The sequence below is a fragment of the Conger conger genome, chromosome 10, assembly GCF_963514075.1.
Source record: "Conger conger chromosome 10, fConCon1.1, whole genome shotgun sequence".
NCBI lineage: Eukaryota > Metazoa > Chordata > Actinopteri > Anguilliformes > Congridae > Conger > Conger conger.
In genome coordinates this window covers 19,044,579-19,065,533 of record NC_083769.1, presented here as the reverse complement: position 1 = coordinate 19,065,533, position 20,955 = coordinate 19,044,579, and the positions used below count along the sequence as shown (strand labels likewise).

Sequence of the window (20,955 nt, the reverse complement as noted above, 5' to 3'; positions counted from 1 at the left end):
TGATCTAAAGGTCTGCCTGCAGCTTTAATAGGTGATTGCACTTTATGAACATCACTTTTGTTTTTGCCCGCAAACTAAGACAGTTTGCACGGCAATAAAATGGATTTGGCCACAACACAAACGCTTTATATGAAAAAAGTAAAAAACAACAAAAAACAAACAAATCACTAGTAATGCAAATATAATAAACCACTACAGCTTACTGTACATTACACTATGTTTACCTGCAAAACACCATTGTATACAAAATTAACTTTGAGAATACATCGCAGCTTCCAGTTATCCATGCAGTGATCCTGATTTCTTCCTCAATAGAAGACCGTCAGTTCCACCATTACTTCATGTTAATATCAAGGGAGAGTCCCGCATTCAACTGCTTAAATACAGTCGGAACTATCCCCCACCAACTCCCTTCAGTCAACTTCATTCTCACTTAACACTACACAGTTAAATACAGGTACATAAATAACTTTTAATTTACTATAAAAATAACTGACTGTATCTATCAGCAACCAGAACTCTGGAGGATGTGACAGATTTCACATGCAAGCGGACAACACGGCCATGGCGAAGCCAGACCGGAGGTGGGGTCTCGCGACGTGTCAAAAGCCAAGAGCTGGAACATTGGAGAAACCAGATATAACCGGCCTCACCGTCTGGTGCATACCGGCCACAATATAGGGCATCTCTGCAAATGACGCTTAAGAGACCGTCCACAAACTGCACTGCAAATTTGTGTTTGACTTTAGCTCGATGGCTAGTGCTGCATTGGACTCAATGCATCATTATTACATTGGCTGAAGCATTTGTCACAATCTGTGTGATCTGAGCAGGGGCGGAGGATGACCTTTGGAATGTCTCTATTGTAAAGGGCTGATTATTGATTATATATGTATTCTGACATTATCATATGTTTTTGATTAATGTATGTTTCTTACAACAATGTCAGAAACAGGTGACGGTAAATATACCCACTTACTGTGAAGTGGTCTTAAAAGCTCTAATATAGTCTTATGAATACCTAAAATTGTGGCATTTTAATGGAAATTTGTTCCTGTCCCTTTTCCCAAGACATCTCCACAGATTAAGAGGTTGCTATAACCTACAGGGATACCATAATGCAGCTAAAGGTTAACAAACAACTTTGCACAAATCCTAAGCAGCCCAACCATGCCTTCCGTTTCCTGCCACCGTTTCGGTACAGCACTGGGGTGCTGATCAATGTCCGAACGTCTTCACAGCACCAAGAGGACAATCTTATTCTCCCGATCAATCGAGCAGGAGTCTGAATCTGAGGGTCAGCTAACCGCTTTCGCCGTATTTGTTTCGGGGTTCACGAGTGGTAAAGTGCGGAGTACTGGATGTAGCATCGTCGTGGTGAAGGTGGGAGTGCGGGGGGGCTAAGCGTTGAGGTCGCGGTTGAGCTCGCGGTTGAGTTCACGGTTGTGGTTGTGGTTGTGGTTGTGGTTGTGCAGGGCCTGGTTGCGGTGGTGCCGGTGCAGGTGGATGGCGTTGGTGTCGGGGGTGTCGGCCGGCTCGAAGGCGTTGGACACCAGGGGCATGAACTGGCGGAAGATGCTGACGCTCCCGTGCCAGAAGGTGGGCTGGGGCAGCCGGCCGGTGTGGGTCCAGGCGCGGGTGGAGGGGTCGTACGCCTCCACCACGTCAGACAGCTCGTACGTGTTGTCGTAGCCGCCCGACACGAAGAGACGACCCCCCAGGGCGGCTACGCTGCCACCCACGTGGACCTGCCAGAGAAGACCAAACCGTAAAGCATAGGAGGAGGAGGAGCACTGATCTAGGGTCAGCTTTGCCATTTAGTTCATAATGCATATGGTTAGGATATAGACAGAGAAAACTGATCCAAGGTCAACTCCTAGTTAATAGAAAAGAATTGGTGAATACTCCCCTCAGGTCTTTTTGCTATAAATCGATTAAACACTTGTAGTAAAAACAAATTTCATAAAAACATCTTAAAATGAGCATGCATGTAATAAAAAAAACAACGCTTTGATAGTGTATCAAGCATTAGAAATTTCCTATCAGCATTTCAATCCCTGTAATGAGGGCAGCCTGTAGCCTTGTGGCTAAGGTACATGACTGGGACCCAAAAGGTTGGTGGTTCAAGCCCCAGTGTGGCCACAATAATACCCAAGTAGCTTGAGCAAGCCCTTAACCCCACTTCACTTTTCAACAGGCTTTGTCTTAACTCTAAGTCACTTTTGAAAAAAGCATTAGCTAATAATGTAATGTAATGTCATTATTCTTTGAAAATCCTAATCTCAGTTTCCTGGAAATTGTTCAGATGCAGACTACTGACCTGGTTCATGGGGCTGATCTTGTCCCATTCGTTTTTCAGGGGGTTGTAGACGTCAACCTCCGCCGAGTCATCCCTGCAACATAGACCACGTTAGACATCTGCAAACCCCAGTTCTCATCAAAACGGGGAGACCACATTGCAGTTAGCTTGGCAAATCATTCCTGTCTTCAACTCTGGTGTCAGTTGCATAAATGAAGATTCAGAGACACAATTCTAGTTACTGGACAGATACCAAAATGGCCACATTTTACTGTGGAATAAATCAAGGGGAAATAGACTGTACAATCTAGTTTCATGCCAACTGCTAAATACATGGAGTTTCAAAGCCAAACAAGTTGACTTCATTGTATCAGTGTAAATTAAACTATGATGAGCAGCTCCAGATATTATCCCCTGACTTCAGTGATGCTCTGTCATTGTCTATTACATAGAATGTACAGCGGGAAAACGCAAGCTAGATTTGGTCAGACATGCTTGTAACTGCAACATGGGGAAGCTTATGTGTAAGAATACGTAACATTGGTATCCAAGCCTAAAATTAGTTCATCCTGATCTATATATCCATAGCAATGTTTTTCAACTGTTTTTCAATATGTTTTTCAACTCAAGTTGACAGCCCATATCGATACAAATTTGACATGCTTATGATATGGTCCTCTTTCTTTGATTAAAAAGGGGGCATGCAGAAGGAGACAGAGGTTGTGTTCTTGATAGCCACATCTCAGCAGATCCTTACAACTTCTGATAAAGCTTCAAAAAGGTATTGTGTATCGATTTAAGAACACTAGTCAGCTGCAGATCTCCACATATCTGGCTTTCATGAATGCAAACCTGATTCTAAGGTGTTAAATTCTAAAGGAAGCATGGAATTTTCAACCCAGGTTTTTAAAAAAAATTTCAATTACTAATATATGGAATGTGAGCATCAAAAGGGTAACAGACAGACCTTTCCCGCCTTCTGAATGATGATGATAATGGTTCTGTATCATACCACCAAACTTGTGGTCGGCAATGTGCCACTCTTGTTTAAAAAAATAAAAGAATCGAAATGGCCTTAATAGAATTCAAGATCTACAATTTTGCCAAAAGGTAAGTGACCTTTACACATGATAAAACTCTCAGTTTGGTCTAAAGCAGTCTTAGATGAGCAGTCGTAGATGAGCAGTGGTATAAACCTGCCACCCCGAGGCTCACCTGACGAAGTAAATGAGTCCGTTGAGGGTGACGGTCTTGGGGGCGAAGGACCAGGGGGGCAGCTGGCCGCAGTTGACCAGGGCCCAGCGGCCAGCCCCGGGGTCGTAGCTCTGGATGACCATGGTGTCCTGGCCGGTCAGCGAGCCGATGGCGTAGAGGCAGCCCCTGCAGGTGGTGGTGGAGCAGTTGTCCATGGCGTGGAGCATGGGCGGCAGAGACTCCCAGCAGTCCAGCGTGTGGTCGTAGCGCTCGGTGCTGTCTGACGCCACCACGTAGAGCTGGCCCTTCAACACGCAGGTGCTGTGGTACTCCCGCGCCTTCAGCATGGGGGACACCTCCGTCCACTCGTTCACGCTGGAGTTATAGCGCCACACGCCGTCGTAGAGCCGCGAGCCATCCGAGCCGCCTGCCGAACACAGCACACTGCGGTCAGCCCTTTCAGTCCAGTCCAGAAACATTTTGAAAGCTGAGAATTTAATAGGGGGCTCAAAACAATCATATAGTCATTTTGATTTGTTGAAAAGGTGTAAGGTCGATTGGGATTTTACGGTAGTTACGTTTGAGTGCCATATGGCAGGCTTGGGACAAAAAGGGAGCATTTAAGGAGCAACAGCACAAATATATTACTAGAATGTTCTTCTCATCTGAACTGAACATTCTAATGCTGATATAACAATCAAGTGCGAGAACACCAACTTTGAATTTTGAAAAACAAAATACATTAAAAAAATAATAATAATTACACTTTAAAATGGTTAAGCATTTACTTCTACACAAATGTTTAGGCACTGAGCAAAGACAATACCGAGTTACACCAGTGACAGAGCTGAGAGTCAGAGTCATTACGTAGCATGTTCTGCACAAGAGCGGGAGTCTGGGGATATAGTGCGTTGCGTGGCAAATGGACAAGACGCTGTCGAGCAAATATCTCAGAAAAAGCTCTCAAAGAGTATACGGAACGGTGCAGTTAGTGGCAGAAGATGAGACGGTGACTCAGCTGTCCTGACTGTCGCCTTCCACCACTGGGGGGCCCACGCTGCCCGGCGGAGAGAACGGATGTGACCGAGAGGAGGAACCCTTTAGGGATGGGACGGCAGGCGACCCGAGACGGAGGGAGGGAGGGAGGGAGGGAGGGAGGGAGGGAGGGAGAGACCGGCTGCCGGCCAGCTGCTCCCGCCTCACTCCCTGGTGTGGCGGTGGTTTGGAGCAGTAATTAGACCCCCCGGCTGCTGCTCCTCTCCCTCACAGCGAGAAAGACATCCACACTAAGGACTACAGCGTGTCAGTAGCGCTCGTTTCTCACTCCCTCTCCCCCTCTCTCTGAACAGTACATGCATTTATAAATGCATTATATTCTATTTTATCTATTTTCCATGTCTTGGTCACAAAAGAGATTTTAACCTCAATATAATTACAAGAATTTCAAAACTAACTTGGCTAAATAAAGGTTACAGCCTCACTTTATCAGTGTCACAGTTTTGTCAGTTCTCTGCAAGTCAGGAATGGGCATCATTAGACCAATGTGTAACAAACAGTGCAGTGCATAAGTATTTGGACAGTGACCTTTTTTTTCTTCTTTTTTTTCTTTTTTCTAGCTTTACTCCAGCACATTGGATTTGAAATAAAACAATTAATATGGGATGAAAGTGCAGACTGTCAGCTTTAATGTGAGGGAATTGACCTCCATATTGGGTGATATGTGTAGGAATTATAGTCCTTTTTATACACAGTCCCCACATTTTAGGGGAGCAAAATTAAGTTGAAGACTAAAGGCAAAACACCGAACCAGAAACAATGAACTCAAGAGGGCTGCAGTACAGGCCTGGCAGAGCATCACCAGGGAAGATACCCAGCATCTGGTGATGTCTATGGGTCACAGACTTCAGACAGTCATCCAATGCAAAGGATTTGCAACCAAGTACTAAATAAGACTTTCTTTCAATCTGTCTTACATTCACTCCCATAAAATGGAGGGACTACGTATAAAAAAGGGCTGCAATTCCTACACAACACAGATCACCCAATATGGATGCAAATACCTTAAAATTAAATTGACAGCCTGAAATTTAACCTCATATCCATTCTCTATTTCAAATCTAGTGTGGTGGAGTACACACTAGAAAACAACAAAAATTGTGTCACTGTCCAAATGCTTACGCACTGCACTGTATAGACCATTTAAAACCAAAAGAAGCAAGCAACCCATATTGCATAGGAAATGCATACACAATATTCCAAACATGTAGGCCATCTGAAAAACTAGCCCCTCCCTGAACAGTCATTTGACCCTGTAATACTGTAAGATCAACTATCACCCTAATGATCACAGGATCTCAGGAGAACTAACAGACCGGTAAACAAATATTGGCCCTACATATATTTCTGCATGTGCTTCTTGCATAAGAGTGTAACCTGACACCTTGGTTATATAAATGATATATATAAAGACTCCTCAACTTCTGGCACCACTACTAGATTTTTTTAAAAGCTAGCCTATGCTTAGATGAAAATGGGCCCATTGGCTCAGAATAATTTTGAAACAAACAAATGCTAAACATATAGCTATGGCCTATATTATATAATGTTCAATATAGCATGACATTACCGAAATGTTTTGCCATTGTTCATATTTAGGCATGAAACTTGCTTAAACGGTTTCGCTCGTTTAGTTTGGCTTTGGTCAGCTTGTGATATGTAATGTCCTCAGGTCATCGTTAATTGTCTCAGAGGGCATTACGGGAGACTTTGCAGTGCTGTTTGCCACCCCAACTCATCCGGAGCAAGTGATGGATGACTGGCTTTACAGTGCGGGTAAAGGAGATGCTGGCACGAACATCGGTGAATCAGCTCCGAGTTCCGAGAATCAGCTGTTTGTGAGCAGCAACATTAAGGTGCACAGTGAACCTGAGAACCATTAGGGAACTCGTGCTCAGCTGCTGGGAAAAATCTTTAGGGAATCATAAAGTCTGTGTCTCCATCTCAAGTTTTCCTTATGTAGCAGAGCAGTGTACGCCCGTGAGGATGTCCTTGTGCGTTTCTGCATTACGACCACAGCGGGACGAGCGCAGCGTTTCTGAGCCTCTGCCCCGGTCAGCTGTCACTAATTCATCGCGGGTGACACGAGGATGCCATTTTGTTACGAGCTCGAGGACAGCCTCCACACCAGCAGCTTCCCATTCCGTAGATAAGGCATGGGCCTTGCTCTATTATCGGCAGAGTTCAATACGGCTGTGAGGATTATGGGATGGTGCGTATGTGTGTGTGTGTGTGTGTGTGTGTGTGTGTGTGAGGGGGGGCTACAACGGGGAGCAAAAACAAATACTAGTCAATACGAGTAATTACTGTAGCAGCCAATTCATACCTCAATTTTCTAGCATTTTCTATGCAATTACAAATGAGCACATACTGTAATTGTTTCAGCCCTTTATTGAATTAAAAAAATGCCTAAAAGCTTTGTAAAATAAATTAAGATCATTCCATTAGAATAAATTTAAAAAATGCTTCAAAGCTAGGTGAAAAGAATGACACTAATAACAGCCGCTGAATACAAATAGAATACCAAACAGGAGCGTCTACCTACCAAATACCCTACGGAGTACTCGTTGCGCAAATGCACAAATATTTCCTTTCTTGTTTTTCCAATAAAGGAGAAAGCGAGAATAGATAATGTGGTCGAGCAGTAACCAAACAAGCAGACTTAAGAATTTGAATGTTTTGACATTGTATGACAAAAAACTACAAGACTGTTCACTTCATCTGTACGGTCTGTGTCTTAAGTCCACATTAGCTCATCTTTGTTACACCATAAAAAAGATTAAGAGACAACATGCATATTCCGAACTGTCAGTTCATGTACAGAACTGCCATACTTTCCCCTCAATCCATCTACTGTTGACCAGTCAACTAAAAGTGGAGGGGGGGGGGGGGGGGGGCATATGGAAGTACAACAAATTTTAGAAGGAGCATAGACAGACAGTCAGACAGAAAACAGTGGCATCAGAAAGTATTTAAACTCCACTTTTTGCACACTTTATTGTTGCAAATTATATTTTCAATTGATAAAATTGCAACGTTTCCCATCAGTCCACACCAGTGGAGGCTCCTCCATAGAGGTGGAGGAGGCCTGGCCTCCCCAATAATTTGAGAGAAGAGAGAGATTTAAAAAAAACAATAAATATATTTATTTTATTTATTTATTTTAACAAAAAACATATTTTTTATTTTTTATATTCATATTATTTTAGTTTTGTTCATAAATCTAAATTTTCCCATGGCTAAAACCCGATATTGCAATTGTAAAGCAACAGGCCAGATTTCCCTATCAGTTTGTATTAAGGGAGGCCAGGCCTCCCCTAGGAAATTCGCTTTTCATAGAAGTCAATGTAATGCATTTTTTTTCATGCCAATATGTGATTGGCCAGATCACTGAAAATGGGTGGGCAACGGAGGCCTGGCCTCACCATGCATTGTGTCCAGGGCTGAAAGATTGACATTTTGTTCGTCCAATCACATGCTACTGGTTCATTTGGAATCAACTGTCCTTTCCTTTCCTATTCAACACAGAAGCCATTTTGAGAATTCGCTAGTCACTTCAGTCAAACAAACACTCGCCATAGTGGCTACGAGTGTCCTATCAACTTGTGCTTTTCAGGAAATTTTGAGAACACCCCTGGAGTTTATAGCTCATTTGGCCAAACACTTTTGCTAGATTCTAGCGCAATTTGAGATCTTGGGCTGGAGATATGCAGATTCCAGATACTAGGGAGTGAGAATGACATTCAATAGGTCATGTTAGACACCATTTGGGATTTCTTGAACAGTTTTATTTTTAATGTAGTCCATTTCGTTTTATTACAAGTCAATTTAATAATCTTCCATATCAAATTACCGAATTGTTGCTCTGTGAGGAAATTCACTCTAAATACGAATAGAGTGCTGCCCTCTAGTGGATAACGTTAACGTTAGATAAAGCCAACTGGAACCATATTTTTACATATTTTATATTAAATATATTGAATAAAACTACATATGATAAAGAAAGTGTTATCTTATCTTTTTTATATGCTAAACTTGATTAAATTGGTGATTACATGTTGAAGCTGTAGAAGAATGAAAAATGTAAGCTAAACAAAATTGTTTTTAACTACATAATTAAAATTCCTGCCTTTTACACATGTTCACTTGGCATTTATATTACATCCAAATGTCATTTCTCAGCTTAATTATCAGGCAGGCTCATAGACTTACAGCAATGTCATTTCTTCAGGAAGGCACAAGGCTAAGCTCTGCACAATGAATTTCATCAGCCAGAACTTTCTGACTGTAGCTTACACTCCAAATAGTATGCCTTTGGCCAGCACAAAGACAGATAAGAGAACAGGGAACATTCCATCGCGAGTGAAGTGAGCAAGCGGAAAAAAATGGCCTCCTCAATTCTGGAAGTCACCAGCCTCCACTGGTCCACACTCAATATCCCATAATGACAAAGTGAAAATGTTTTTATGAATTTGAGCAAATTTATTCCAAATCCAAGAACCGAAATCCAAAGAACTGAAATCTCTCATTTACATACGCAAGTATTCAGACCCTTTGTTGTGGCACAACACAAAGTGAAGTGAACTGAATACTTTCAGAAGCCACTGTATACCAGTGACCGTGACAGCTCAAGTGATCAGGTTGCATTCCTTGGAGTTGTTGTGGACAGCTTGACAAAGCTGAGCTTTGCACAAAGCCAGGTAATAAATCAATATGTTGTCAGCTGACCGTAGGTACGCTTGGCCACGGTGGCTTGCCAGCCAGTTATAAATGCCATATTGAAGTACCAATCTAATTATATTTCAGTGCCCACATTTTGGCCATGCACTATTATATCTGGACAGATACTGACCCACTGGTTGTCAGTAAGCGGGTAACCTTTCCCTGAACATCTCCCTGTAACCTCTGTAACAAGAGACCCGCTCTGTGTGCCCTTAACGAGCCAGCAATAGTGTTAATGTCAGCGCCTGCCAACTATTTGTTTTCCCTTTTTGAGACTCCTCTGCAAAAAAACCCATAATAATAATCCCTTAATAAACAGAGACCAAACATAAATGAGGGTGTACTCTTTCACAAGATTTTCAGACCTTGGATGTCTTGGCCAAAAGCAGAGGATTTGGGTATGTCATGAGCATGTCACACACAGCAAGATTTACAGTTACAAATCAATATGTCCCGATTAAACAGGACAATAACTCAGGAAGACTCCTATCCCTGAAATGACCTGACCCTGGTATTCCTGGAAGATTTCTACAGACAGATTTCTGTGTTATTGCGCCTGCACCTGGAAAGCTTAATGTTTTTCAGATCACAAGTGTGGCTCCAAGATGTTTCCCTCCCTAAGCTCCCCACACCCCTCCTTGTGCTCACGGAGGTGGTTTCCCCATCTCACTCAGCACAATTTAATAAAAGCACCATTTCACAACCGCGAAAACAGGAGACCCTGACACCCGGGGAAACTGCCATATGTTCACAGACACAAATAACAGTTGTGTGTTTAAACTTAACTGTCTGACTTTCCTATAAAGAAGCCAAAATGTATTTCTTCATATGTAGGCCCTGATTTTAAGTATGATCGATCCATCTAATTTATAATGTGTCACATATAATACTTACAACCAAGAAAATGTACAAAGCCCCATCCAACACAACAATGTCACTTTAATGGACTCAGTGGAGGCTCTAGTTCAATTAATCAAAAACCAAAACAAGACTCCAAATCTGTCTTAAATGATGTGATGATAACTTACAAAATATGGGGAAAGAAAACACTAGATTTGCTCTATTTGTCCATTACCCATTCTAAAATGTACATGTACATTCAGATTCGCTTTTCAGATACAGAACAAAAATAAAAAGGCCCACACCCAGAAGCAGCCCAGTGAGTTCTTAGGATAACAAATACAAGTAGACAAGCAAGTTATTGGGCTGAAGTGAACACAGACACAGGTTGTCAGTGTATCATAGTAATGACTGAGCAAGTTGTTTTACAATATTTTCAAAGTGAAAATCCTGCATAGTATGCCTTTAAGAGCAAGCATCAGGCCTCATTAAACAATTAAGAGCGAAACCTGAAAAGGATCCACCACTGTTGTGCACTCTGCTCATAGTAAAGCGCTGAGCGTTGTTTTATGCCTTGCACAGCTTCTAATATTGATAGATAAAGTTTCCCCCCCCTTCCAGTGCTTACCTGTGACATACATGTCGTTGCCCAGCGCGGCGATGCTGTACCCTCCTCCCAGGTGGTCGGGGAACTCGGCCAGGTAGCGCCACTGTCCGGTCTGCGGGTTGTAGCAGTCCACGGTGACCAGCTCATCGCAGTCCTGGTCGCAGCCGCCCACCACCACCAGGATCTCGGCCAGGCCGGTGGAGGGCCGGGGCCTCATGCGCTGGCAGGGCCGGTCGTGCCGGTCGTACTCGGAGGACTGGAAGGCCCGCGCCTCGCTCACCTGCCTCAGGCAGGCCGGCGACAGGTACACCAGCGGGTCGCTCTCCACGTGCGCCAGCAGGAAGAAGCGCCGCACGAACGGCAGCCGCACCTGCTGCAGCAGCTCTGGCCAGTAGTGCAGACGGCGCGTGGGGTCTGCCCGCACCCAGCGCACGGCGATCTGGTAGGCCGTCTCCTCCTTGTCCACCGCCAGCCCGTCGTCCGACACGAACTCCAGCAGCCTCTTCCAGGGCAGCCGCTCGAAGTCCTTGCCCTTGGCCAGCTCGGCGATGTTCTTCAGCACGAAGCGGCGGGCGCTGGTCGCCAGCTCGCGGCAGGCGTAGGCTTCGGCGAAGTCCTGGATCTCCAGGCAGTTGGAGACGTCGAGCCGCTGCTCCAGGAAGGCGCAGCAGGCCTCTTTGACGGAGGGGAACTGGAAGAGGTCGGCCGTCTTCAGCAGCAGGTCCACGTTGTCGTGGGTGACGGTGACGCGGCCCGTGTAGCAGAAGTCCACCAGCAGGCCCAGCAGCTCGGCCGAAACCTCGTGGAGGACCACGCGGTCCATGGCGCTCTCCCGCAGCGTCCCGGCGAACATGGCGCGGAAGTAGGTGCTGGCGGCCGCCAGGACGGTGCGGTGGCAGCAGAACTCCCGGCCCTCGGCGCACAGCGTCACGTCGAAGAACTTGCGCTCGGCGCGGAGCTCGTGGATCCCGCGCAGGAGGTTGAAGGCGTGGGAGGTGTCGAAGAACGGCAGCGTGGAGGGCTGCGTCTGGATGGCGGGCTTCTCCATCGGACCGGTGCTCTGGAACGCGCTCTCTCTATCAGTCTCCAGGCCTCCTGAAGTCTGTGACCATCTACAGAGAAACAGAGTCGTGGTTATCGTTACCATAAACCACGTGGGTCTAGTCATCAACATTCAACCAGGATTTAGCCATTTTACGGATATTCCTCGTACTTCCTTTAGGCAGGCTTTGTGTGTTAAAATGACTGAAACAGAATTTTAGACATGATATCATGCAGTTACAAGGGTCTGAAGACATTCCAAAATGGCTGCCAGTTGGGGACTACCATTTTGTTCCAAATATGGGACTTATTTTATACATATTTGGTATGTATGAAAATTAGATCAACAAATCATTGTGAACAAAAAGTCATATGGGTAAAATAGTACACTCATGACACATTCACAAAGAAAGCATAGTGACATAACGTTGGTATGTGCACCAGGTCATTGTCCTTACGGAATTTCTTCATTGTTAAATAAATTTTATTCTTAATCCTGATTATGGTCCATACTGTGTCTTAATGCAGTACACTCTTTGAACACAGGCAAGGCGGGTGACATTTGACAACTATAAACCATAGGAAATATAATCTTGCACATTGAGGTTCTGTTCCATTGCCAATTATATATTATCGTTTTTTCTTTTTGAACACTGAACAAAAGATTCTGGTGGCCAAGGACAATTATATTCATTTAGACATTAGACATAACAGCAGAAAACGTAAACATTTAACATGAAGGAGTTATGTAAGGGTGATATCCATTTCCACAAATTAACTGTGTACATATCTCTGTGAAATGATGAAAAAATGAGGCTGACAAAAATATGCCCATGTGTGACAATATGCCAATTTCTTCTGTTGAAGATGCATCACCATAACCATTATTTTGCATAGATTAGCTACTTGTTTATATGGTATGAATAACTTATGTTTGGTTGTTCTTATAATCTTACAAAACAGAATGAGATTTGTATCTCCATTTTTCAGACATCTGAAAATGATGCCTCAGTAAAAGGCGACCATTTTGAATGATCATCGATCATTTCTTTTTCAATAACTATCTGGTAACCAGAGCTCTAGCTTCAGTCTTAGTCTTTACAAACAGGTAATAATAATAAAAATGAAGGGATTCTGAGGAACAGGCCAGACAGCCGAGTTAATTTTCTCGTGGAATGACAATAATTTTCACATTTTCACAACACCCGATCTGCAGATCCATTCCCAGTAAGATGCCCTAAACACCATCTCAGAACCACCACAACAAACTCCACACAGCCTTGGCTATAATTCAACAAGTTTCAGTTCTTCATATCATACAGATGCAAAATTATGTATTCCATGGTAATATACAGCATTCCAATAGTATAGTATTTTCATACACATAATACCTCTGTACAAAGGACTGCTACCGCCTGTACAACAATGTCTGACAATTTCAACACTTGGATTAGTAGAGAAGTTTCAACACGAGTCCCCGCTGCTCAGAAAACTCCACTTCCAGAAAGTTCAGACATAAGAAAGGTGGAAAATTACCTGCAGAAAGCCCGTTTTGGGGACTGAAGTAAGAAAGATGGAGTGCGACGGAGGGAAGTCGGTATGTTCTAGAAGGTACGAGCCGCACTGTCTCGAATGTGAACAGTTCCTAGCACGTGTTTAAGAAAGTGAGCCGCGCTCTGCTCTGGGGCTATAAATACTCTGGCAGTGTCCATTTTCAGAGGGTGGGGGTGGGGGCGCCTGCACACCTCATGCCCTCCAAACTCACACAGTGAGGATTACATCAACCTTCCTCCCCCCCCTCCCCATGTCCAGGAATAAGCCATCCCAAATGACTTCTCAAACATGCGCAATGCACTGCTTCTCGTCATTAGAGACAAGGTCTAAACACAGATTACCCAACAACTGGGCCTACTGATCATAATTTGGCCCAAAAAACTAAATTATCCTTGAAGAAAAAAGGTCATGCACAAAGTAAGCAAACGGCAACTGAAACTAGAAAGCAACATTTTCAGGTGTCAGCAGAAAAAAAAACCCACAACATTAATACAAAAACCAAGTCAAATACAAGTGTATTATGGTTGTGTATGAATGTAGACTGCAGCCTTCGACACATTCCTCATCTAAAAATATGGCTCCCCTACGGCACTCCCCCAAAGGAAACTCCATTTAATGCTGACCTTTGACCTTCTTCCAGCATCAGTCCAGTCCAACACTCAAGGGGGGCCTCAACTTTCCAGGCCATAGTGGACCACAAGTGTGCATCACTGAGTGTTACTAGAGGGATGCCCTCTTCAAGCAATCCTATCAGCCAGGCGGGGCTGAAGCACTGCAGATACATTCACTTCAGTAAAAACTATTTTTTCCAGGTGTTGGGAGTAGGGGGGATGACTAAGCTCACTTGATCTTGTTCATGCAGATCAGACAGAAAATCAGCAGGGCTCACACAGCTTCATTTTGCCTACTGTTCATTAAGGCGCCCCAAGTTTTTCAGACTTCACCTCGGACAGAAACAGGGGCCGCTAAAAATATCCCCAAATTCCAGGTGGTTTTACGTAAGCCTCGGGCAGCTCAACCCCTTTGGTCAACAAAGACTTTTTCGGGAGCCGGTCAGAACGTCCGGGCCCGGAGTGCCCAGCTGTGAGCGGTGTGAAAAACGACAAGATGCCAAGGGGCCTAGAACATTCCGTAGCAGGATCTCAAAAGGCCGGGCTCAGCTCTGAGGGGATCAGACGCAAACACGCACGCTCCTTAAGCCTGCCGAAAGTGCTCTTCTATGGGCTACCACCCTGGGAAGTTCACTTTACAACTTCAGGTTACAGGGGATGATTAGGGCAATAATCCTTGTCCTGTTCTCTGGCTTCTGACACAACCTGAGCTAGGAAAAGACTAGCAGCAGCCTTAAGGGGGGGGGGGGGGTGCCTGCTGTAACAAATGGCTAGTTTTACAGGAGGTGGAACCTCTAACACTAGCCTGTAAAACTTCACATTAGTCTGCTTTGCAAATCACTGATGTCATACTGAGGTTTGTTTAGCAGTTCGATATCTAGGAAAAAAATCAAGACTGTATTAGGGAAAACGCGTATCTTGTTAGGAATTTCTGAATTTCTTCAAATCTGATTTTGGTACCATTTTTGTAGAGCAAACCAGGCTCAGTCCCTAAAACAAGTCAGTTGTGCTAGATGTTTGAGAAAGTGACCTTACATCAAATAACTTCTGAGCTTCTCTGGCCAAGTCATACCACAGATTTGAACAGTGTCCACAGTTCCTCTGCCCAGGATTCCACATTACACAGGATGACAGGGGAAACGCCAGTGATATCAATGGATTCCCGATCATGTGGGCATCCCTGTGACTCAAAGCTCCGCGTAAAACAAAAATAGCATTAAGCCGTCAGTCACCCTTTGCGCCACCTCTGCATGAACTCTGTTCCACCTCGCTCAAGGGTACAGCACAGAACCTTCTGGAATGACGCAATGACTCAGACTCAACATTCTCCAGCCTATGACTGTCAAATGTAAAAAAATAAAAATTAATCAATTATCAGTTATTAAATGGACATACTGAATGTGGTTAGCTACAGTGCAGCTGGCTGATATTAAACTAGAACCGTGCTGAATATGCGTCTTTGCCTGTTCATTGCAGAGAGACAAGACAGGACTTCGTACTGCATGTTTTTTTGGAAATTAAGCACTAGTCATAGAAGAAGAGGAACGCAAATAGTCACAAAGTAAAACCTGAGAGCAGAAAACATAAACGAAGCAATGCAGTTCCTGCTCCCCTCCCTCCATAGTCCATACCTGTGGGGGTATTAACCAACCGGGGTGATTACGAGCTGTCTGTTTACCAGCCCGGACCAAGAATAGAAGGCAAAATGTTAAAATGGGAGGGAAGGCCGATTGGGTATGTGTGGACAGGGATGTGAGCTCAGACAGACTGCTGTGTGGAGGCCACGTGACCCTGGGGACAGCACACCACACACTCTCCCCACACGGGGATCGGCCACACGCTGTCTCCGTGTCCCAGCACAGCTGCCAGGGCCAGGGGGTGTGCTCATTTCCTAAATTTAGGAAGAGAGAATAACCCTCTCGAAATATGCGGGGTAAACGTTTCATCACTTTTGCCCCAGGGACGAATGTGCTGACTACGCAACGCCGAAAATTTCTGGAGTGTTGCTGCCCCGTTTACAGACTCGTTTACGATCACTGTTGTGATGGTCCTCATCTCTCCATGGCCAAAGAGATTAACTTCCTTCACCCTAAACAAATAAAACAAATGGATTTAAAGTGCTGAGACAGCTCCCACCCCCCCAGTCACGCTTTACTCAGAGAAAGCAGACTCACTAAGTTCCATCCTCTGTGCCCTGCTGTGGGCTCCTGTACTGCCTACTGTAACCAGCCTGTGCCCTGGCGTAGTCTCCTGTACTGCTTACTGTAACCAGCTTACCAGCCTGTGCCCTGGTGTGGTCTCCTGTACTGCTTACTATAACCAGCTTACCAGCCTGTGCCACCATGCAGCTGGTCCAGAAAGCTGCTGCCAGCCTGTTCCTCAACTTGCCAAAATGTGCACGTGTCCCACCACTTCTGAACATCCTTCGCTGGCTAACGGAGGCTGCACGCATTCAACAGTAATCTCGCACTGGCCCTTTCCATCTTCAATCAATGATGACAGCACCCAACAGTTATGTTTCTACATAACTAAAAGTTTCTGTCAAAAAGAAATAAAAGAAAAAAACTGAGGACTTGGGGCACTCACCTTGGTGGTGGCCCGTACATGAATAGAACATTACCTGGTACCATGTGAAATTCTCTTTAGTGGCTTTGGCTGAATGCTGGTGCTAAATGGCTAAACTGTAAATGATGCTCATAATAATCAGAGGTCAAGCCTACCGTACAGTCTAAACTGCACAAGGCTTGACCTCTGAACTTTAACCCCTGCACAAGCTGGCTTCCGTTGCTGCCACCATGTTCAAGCCGAACTTAGAAATTCATTAAACAAATGGCTTATTGATATTCCATCATGTCTGTACTGACCCCACTTAGTTTAAGCTTGAAAATAACATTTAAGCCACTGCAGAAGTGTTTTTTGCTCTTGCCATTGGAGAGCTGAAGTGTGCCTAATCTTCGGTTTTCCCCTTAAAATCAGTAATCAATCCAGACCCATGAAACCTGATGAGGTAAATTAACTGCAATTGAACGCTGTAATTGAGCAATTAAGTGCTGGATTTGAGTGAGAAATAAAACTACCCACCCTGCGGCTCTTCAAGGCCAAGCATCAATACTGCTGCCATAGCAGGAAACCAAATTAGCCATTGTGACAACAGCTCAATATGTTGCTTATCCAACGTATTTAATGGAAGGTTAAATGTGATTTGGCTTTGGCAATTAGAAATGTCAATCCTCAAAAAGTCCTCTGCCGATCCCTTCAAAGACTATTAGCATTTTTCATGAAGCAGTAACACTGCCTTAAAATGTATTTTCCTCTCAATAGGATTAACATTTTTCCATTTTGAAACAAATCATCATTACCACCATGTAAATGTAGCCAAAATGCCGATTTCTGCAAACCTCCTCTATGTATGCATGTAGGTAGGCCTACACCTCTGACGATTCCACTGTTTAATGGATGACACACACACGTGCAAACACACAGAGATGTTCCAGAAAATAGCCTCCTGGTGATATCAAATTACTGCTGACTCATCCTGAAAGTGTGTATGTAGATGTAACACTCAAAGACTAATGATGTGCTAAGTCACATCCTGAACCGGTTTTTAAAAAGCAGCCAGTTCTGAATATTAATAAGAGGGATGAGTAGGCTCTGCTGTTTTGGGGGCTTGTTTTAAAATTCTCTACACCGTACCGTTTGAAGCCAAAAAACGGAATCAAATGGTAACGGTTAAGAGATTAAAGTATGTGGACATGTCTTTTCCCCGGAACATAAAAGCACATTTTAATGATTCAGCTACAAAGTGAATCACATACAATAACACTTTCCCCAGGCGGAGGAATGCAATAAAACAGATTACCACATCACTACATCAGTGGCACAGATTCAGCCTTAGAGATTTAGGGACAGGACAGTAGCCTTGACTGGGTTAATGTGCGTGTGTGTGTGTGTGTTCAGTGCAGGAATGTAGGCAAGGCTACATCAGGAAAACAAGACTGAATAAACAGAATAACTTAAATCAAAACCAGTCTTGTTCCCTCCGCCAGTTCACAGGGGTGACACAGTACATCAAAGCAACTGATGCTGACCTCTGCTGGAGAAATCTGGTACACACCGATGTATAAAATAATAATAATAATAATAATAATAATAATAATAATAACCATGTTTTCATCTAAAAACTAGACTATATACTGTATACAAGGTTCACAGGCAGACCATGGGAGGCACATAAAAACACAGCAGCTATCCAATACCTCTGCCAACAGACTACAGGAATGTTACATGTATTATTTGGCTGGACCAAATCCCAAAAATTTGGAAAAATGAGCCCTCCACTTTCTTTGAAAAACGTAAGTCAGTCTCTCTATCAGTAATCCTCTGGCCCGTGGCTGCCTTAGTACTTTCAATTAATATTCAATAAACTTTCAAAAAAACATGCACAGGTTGATGCTTTCAAGCTGATGTCCAGAGTGCTAGTTCTGTAAACACAAAACAGCAGACAGAACCTGCCCCAGCCAGAACAGACCTTGTGCCCTCTGTGAGCTGCCATTTTCAGCGGCCAAGTGTGATTTTGCCATAAAAAGGCAACGTTATTCAACAAAGGCCCACTTGAGCCATAACACCCGGGAAGCAGCTCCACTCCTCACAAGAGTATTCAGCAATAACTGCAGCAGTAAGCAATTGGTCCCCAAGTGTGGAATTAGATATAGATATGCTACTGTTCATTCCTATGCATATTATTAGCATACTGGTCATTTGTCTTGCCATTACAGTCTGTGAAAAATGTTCTTTGACTCAATAAAACGTGATGATAACAATGCAGAATAAATAATACTTCCATAACTAAGGGGAAAAGCAGGAAATGACAATATGCGTCTTGGATTCGTGGCATAGTCTATGAACAAAATTAGGAAGACTCGTGAATTTTAAATTGACAGGTGGGGGTGTAAATAGTCGGCACGAAAGGATCTCAGGAACTTGTAGCAATTTCATCAGCCGACAAAGCAAATTGGTCCGGTAAAATTCTGAAAACGGACATTTGAAGGTAACGTTAGGGTTATGTTTTCAAAATGTAGAATTAACGTTAAGAAGAACTAGCCTATGTAACCTTCTTACCAACGTTGAACAATTGGTTGAATGTAAAATCAATCCATGCTAGCTAGCTAGTTAGGGTTTCTAATGTGTCGACGTTACGAGACAATTCAGAAAGCCTTTCAACCAAAACACATTAGTTTATAAACAAACCGATATCCTACAACGCAACATATCGACGTGTTTGACTCTGGGCATAAGGCGTCTACTCTTTTCTAGTCTATACTCGCGACACAAAACATCGTCTGCTCATTTGCCTGGGGGAACAAAAATAAGCCCATCCACCATCGACAGTCCAAACCAGACAGTCGCCAGCCGATTTTCACTTACCCAAGTAAATATATCAAAGCTTCTTTTAAAAAGTGCTTGCTTCGGCTGTTAACATTTGCGTATAGCTAATGTTAGATCAACAGTTTCAGAAACGAAACTTTAACATAGAAGAAAAATGCGTTTTTCCTCGTCTCTTTTTCGCTATGCCATGAACCCATATCAGTTTTGGTCAGATCAACACTCTCTCACTCCTCATTGGGAGATGCACAGGCTGCTGCGTGACGTTTAAGCAAGTTTCAATGTCGCAAAACTGTTGCATGACAAATGTGGCTGTTTTCGTGTATACACGTGTTTATTGCACGATGAAATGTGCTCTGGAAATATTTAGGAAGCTAGTAACATAGGATTCTGTGTGTCATATTTAATATGTTAACGTTAGATCTCTCTCTGATGACCATTTATTAAAAAATTGCCTCTCTTTAAAATAAGTAAACGGATTTAATTAGATGACAGATAATTCTGTTACTCACAAGACCATCTGTGTATGGGCAGTACCTAAGCTAAAGCAACGAATTGGCACGCTTTGAGGTCTTATAATCGTTTTAAATCGCCTTTCAAATCCGCCATTAGATTCAGACGGGAAGGGAGAGCCTCAGCCTCTCGTTCAGAGAATTGCAGCGCCCCCTGTCGTTACATTTTGTTTGTACATTTCCAAACGATGGAATATAAAGTTATACAGCAAATGTGAGTTTCAAACTATGGTTTCAATTCAAGTTATTACATTAGTAATAGTTGCATTATCAACAAACTATCGGACCGACATTCGCCACGTCTCCCCTATTCTGTCCTTTACAAGACAGGAAAATGATCAAAGTGACTTTGAAAGATATTCAGTAAATAAGATCGGAATGTAATGAAAAACAGAAGACCAAATCTTCCTCAGGTGACTGAGAATGTCAATGCATGCAATGCAGGATGTAATCAGTCAGCAAGAAACGTCTGTTGATAACTACATACAAAGACAAATGCACATTTGAAAGTTCAGTGGTAACCATAGCCAGTGGTATACAGAGATATAAAGTGATATGCTGAGATGAATCACCCATCTCCGTATTCTCAACTGCATGAATGGCATTCACCAAGATGACGGTACAGTCCTGAATGCTTGACCCCTACAGTGAGGGTCTGGTCTGGTGGCTGTTATGCAGTGGGGGGCTCCACTTGTCCCCTGAGAGAGAAGGGTCATTGCAAATCAATACAAAGTAATTCTGAGTGATCACCTTTAACCTTTATCCAACGATGAAACATTTATATCCTGATGGGAGTGGTCTCTTCCAGGATGACAATGCCCCCATCCACAGGGCACGAGGGGTCCCTGAATGGTTAGATGAGAATGAAAATGATGTGAATCATATGCTATGGCCTTCGCAGTAACCAGATCTCAACCCATTTTAACACCTATGGATGATTTTGGACCAACGTGTTAGACTGCGCCCTCCACCACCGTCATCAAAACACCAAATGAGGGAATATCTTTTGAAAGAATGGTGTTCCATCCCTCCAGTAGTTTCAGAGACTTGATCTATTCCTTTTCCCAGTGGAGGTTTTCTTAATTTATTTTAACAAATGAAAAAAACGAACAAACAAAGGCATAACCCATAATGACC

At 43.6% G+C, this 20,955-nt stretch overlaps 1 protein-coding gene across 2 annotated transcripts; it reads right to left on the bottom strand.

The window, feature by feature from the left end:
* Positions 1-5: 5 nt before the first annotated feature.
* Positions 6-19,529, bottom strand: klhl21 (kelch-like family member 21). 2 transcript variants are annotated; one of them, XM_061259215.1, is made up of 5 exons: positions 19,349-19,529; positions 10,740-11,830; positions 3,515-3,920; positions 2,321-2,393; positions 6-1,748 (listed from the first exon to the last, which is right to left on the bottom strand). In XM_061259215.1, the coding sequence occupies exons 2-5, from the start codon at positions 11,764-11,766 to the stop codon at positions 1,401-1,403; spliced, it is 1,854 nt and encodes a 617-aa protein (XP_061115199.1). In that variant the 5' UTR covers positions 11,767-11,830; positions 19,349-19,529; the 3' UTR covers positions 6-1,400. The 2 variants fall into 2 exon arrangements, with proteins under 2 accessions (XP_061115199.1, XP_061115198.1); XM_061259214.1 differs by lacking the exon at positions 19,349-19,529 and adding an exon at positions 13,296-13,413.
* Between the last annotated feature and the right edge of the window lie 1,426 nt (positions 19,530-20,955).

Excerpts from the sequence above, each read along its gene's own strand:
- klhl21 (XM_061259215.1), bottom strand. The coding sequence starts at position 11,766 with ATGGAGAAGCCCGCCATCCAGACGCAGCCCTCCACGCTGCCGTTCTTC. Across the intron at positions 3,921-10,739 it reads CAACGACATGTATGTCACAG|GCGGCTCGGATGGCTCGCGG; the intron begins GTAAGCACTGGA and ends TGTGTTCGGCAG. Across the intron at positions 1,749-2,320 it reads AGATCAGCCCCATGAACCAG|GTCCACGTGGGTGGCAGCGT; the intron begins GTCAGTAGTCTG and ends CTTCTCTGGCAG.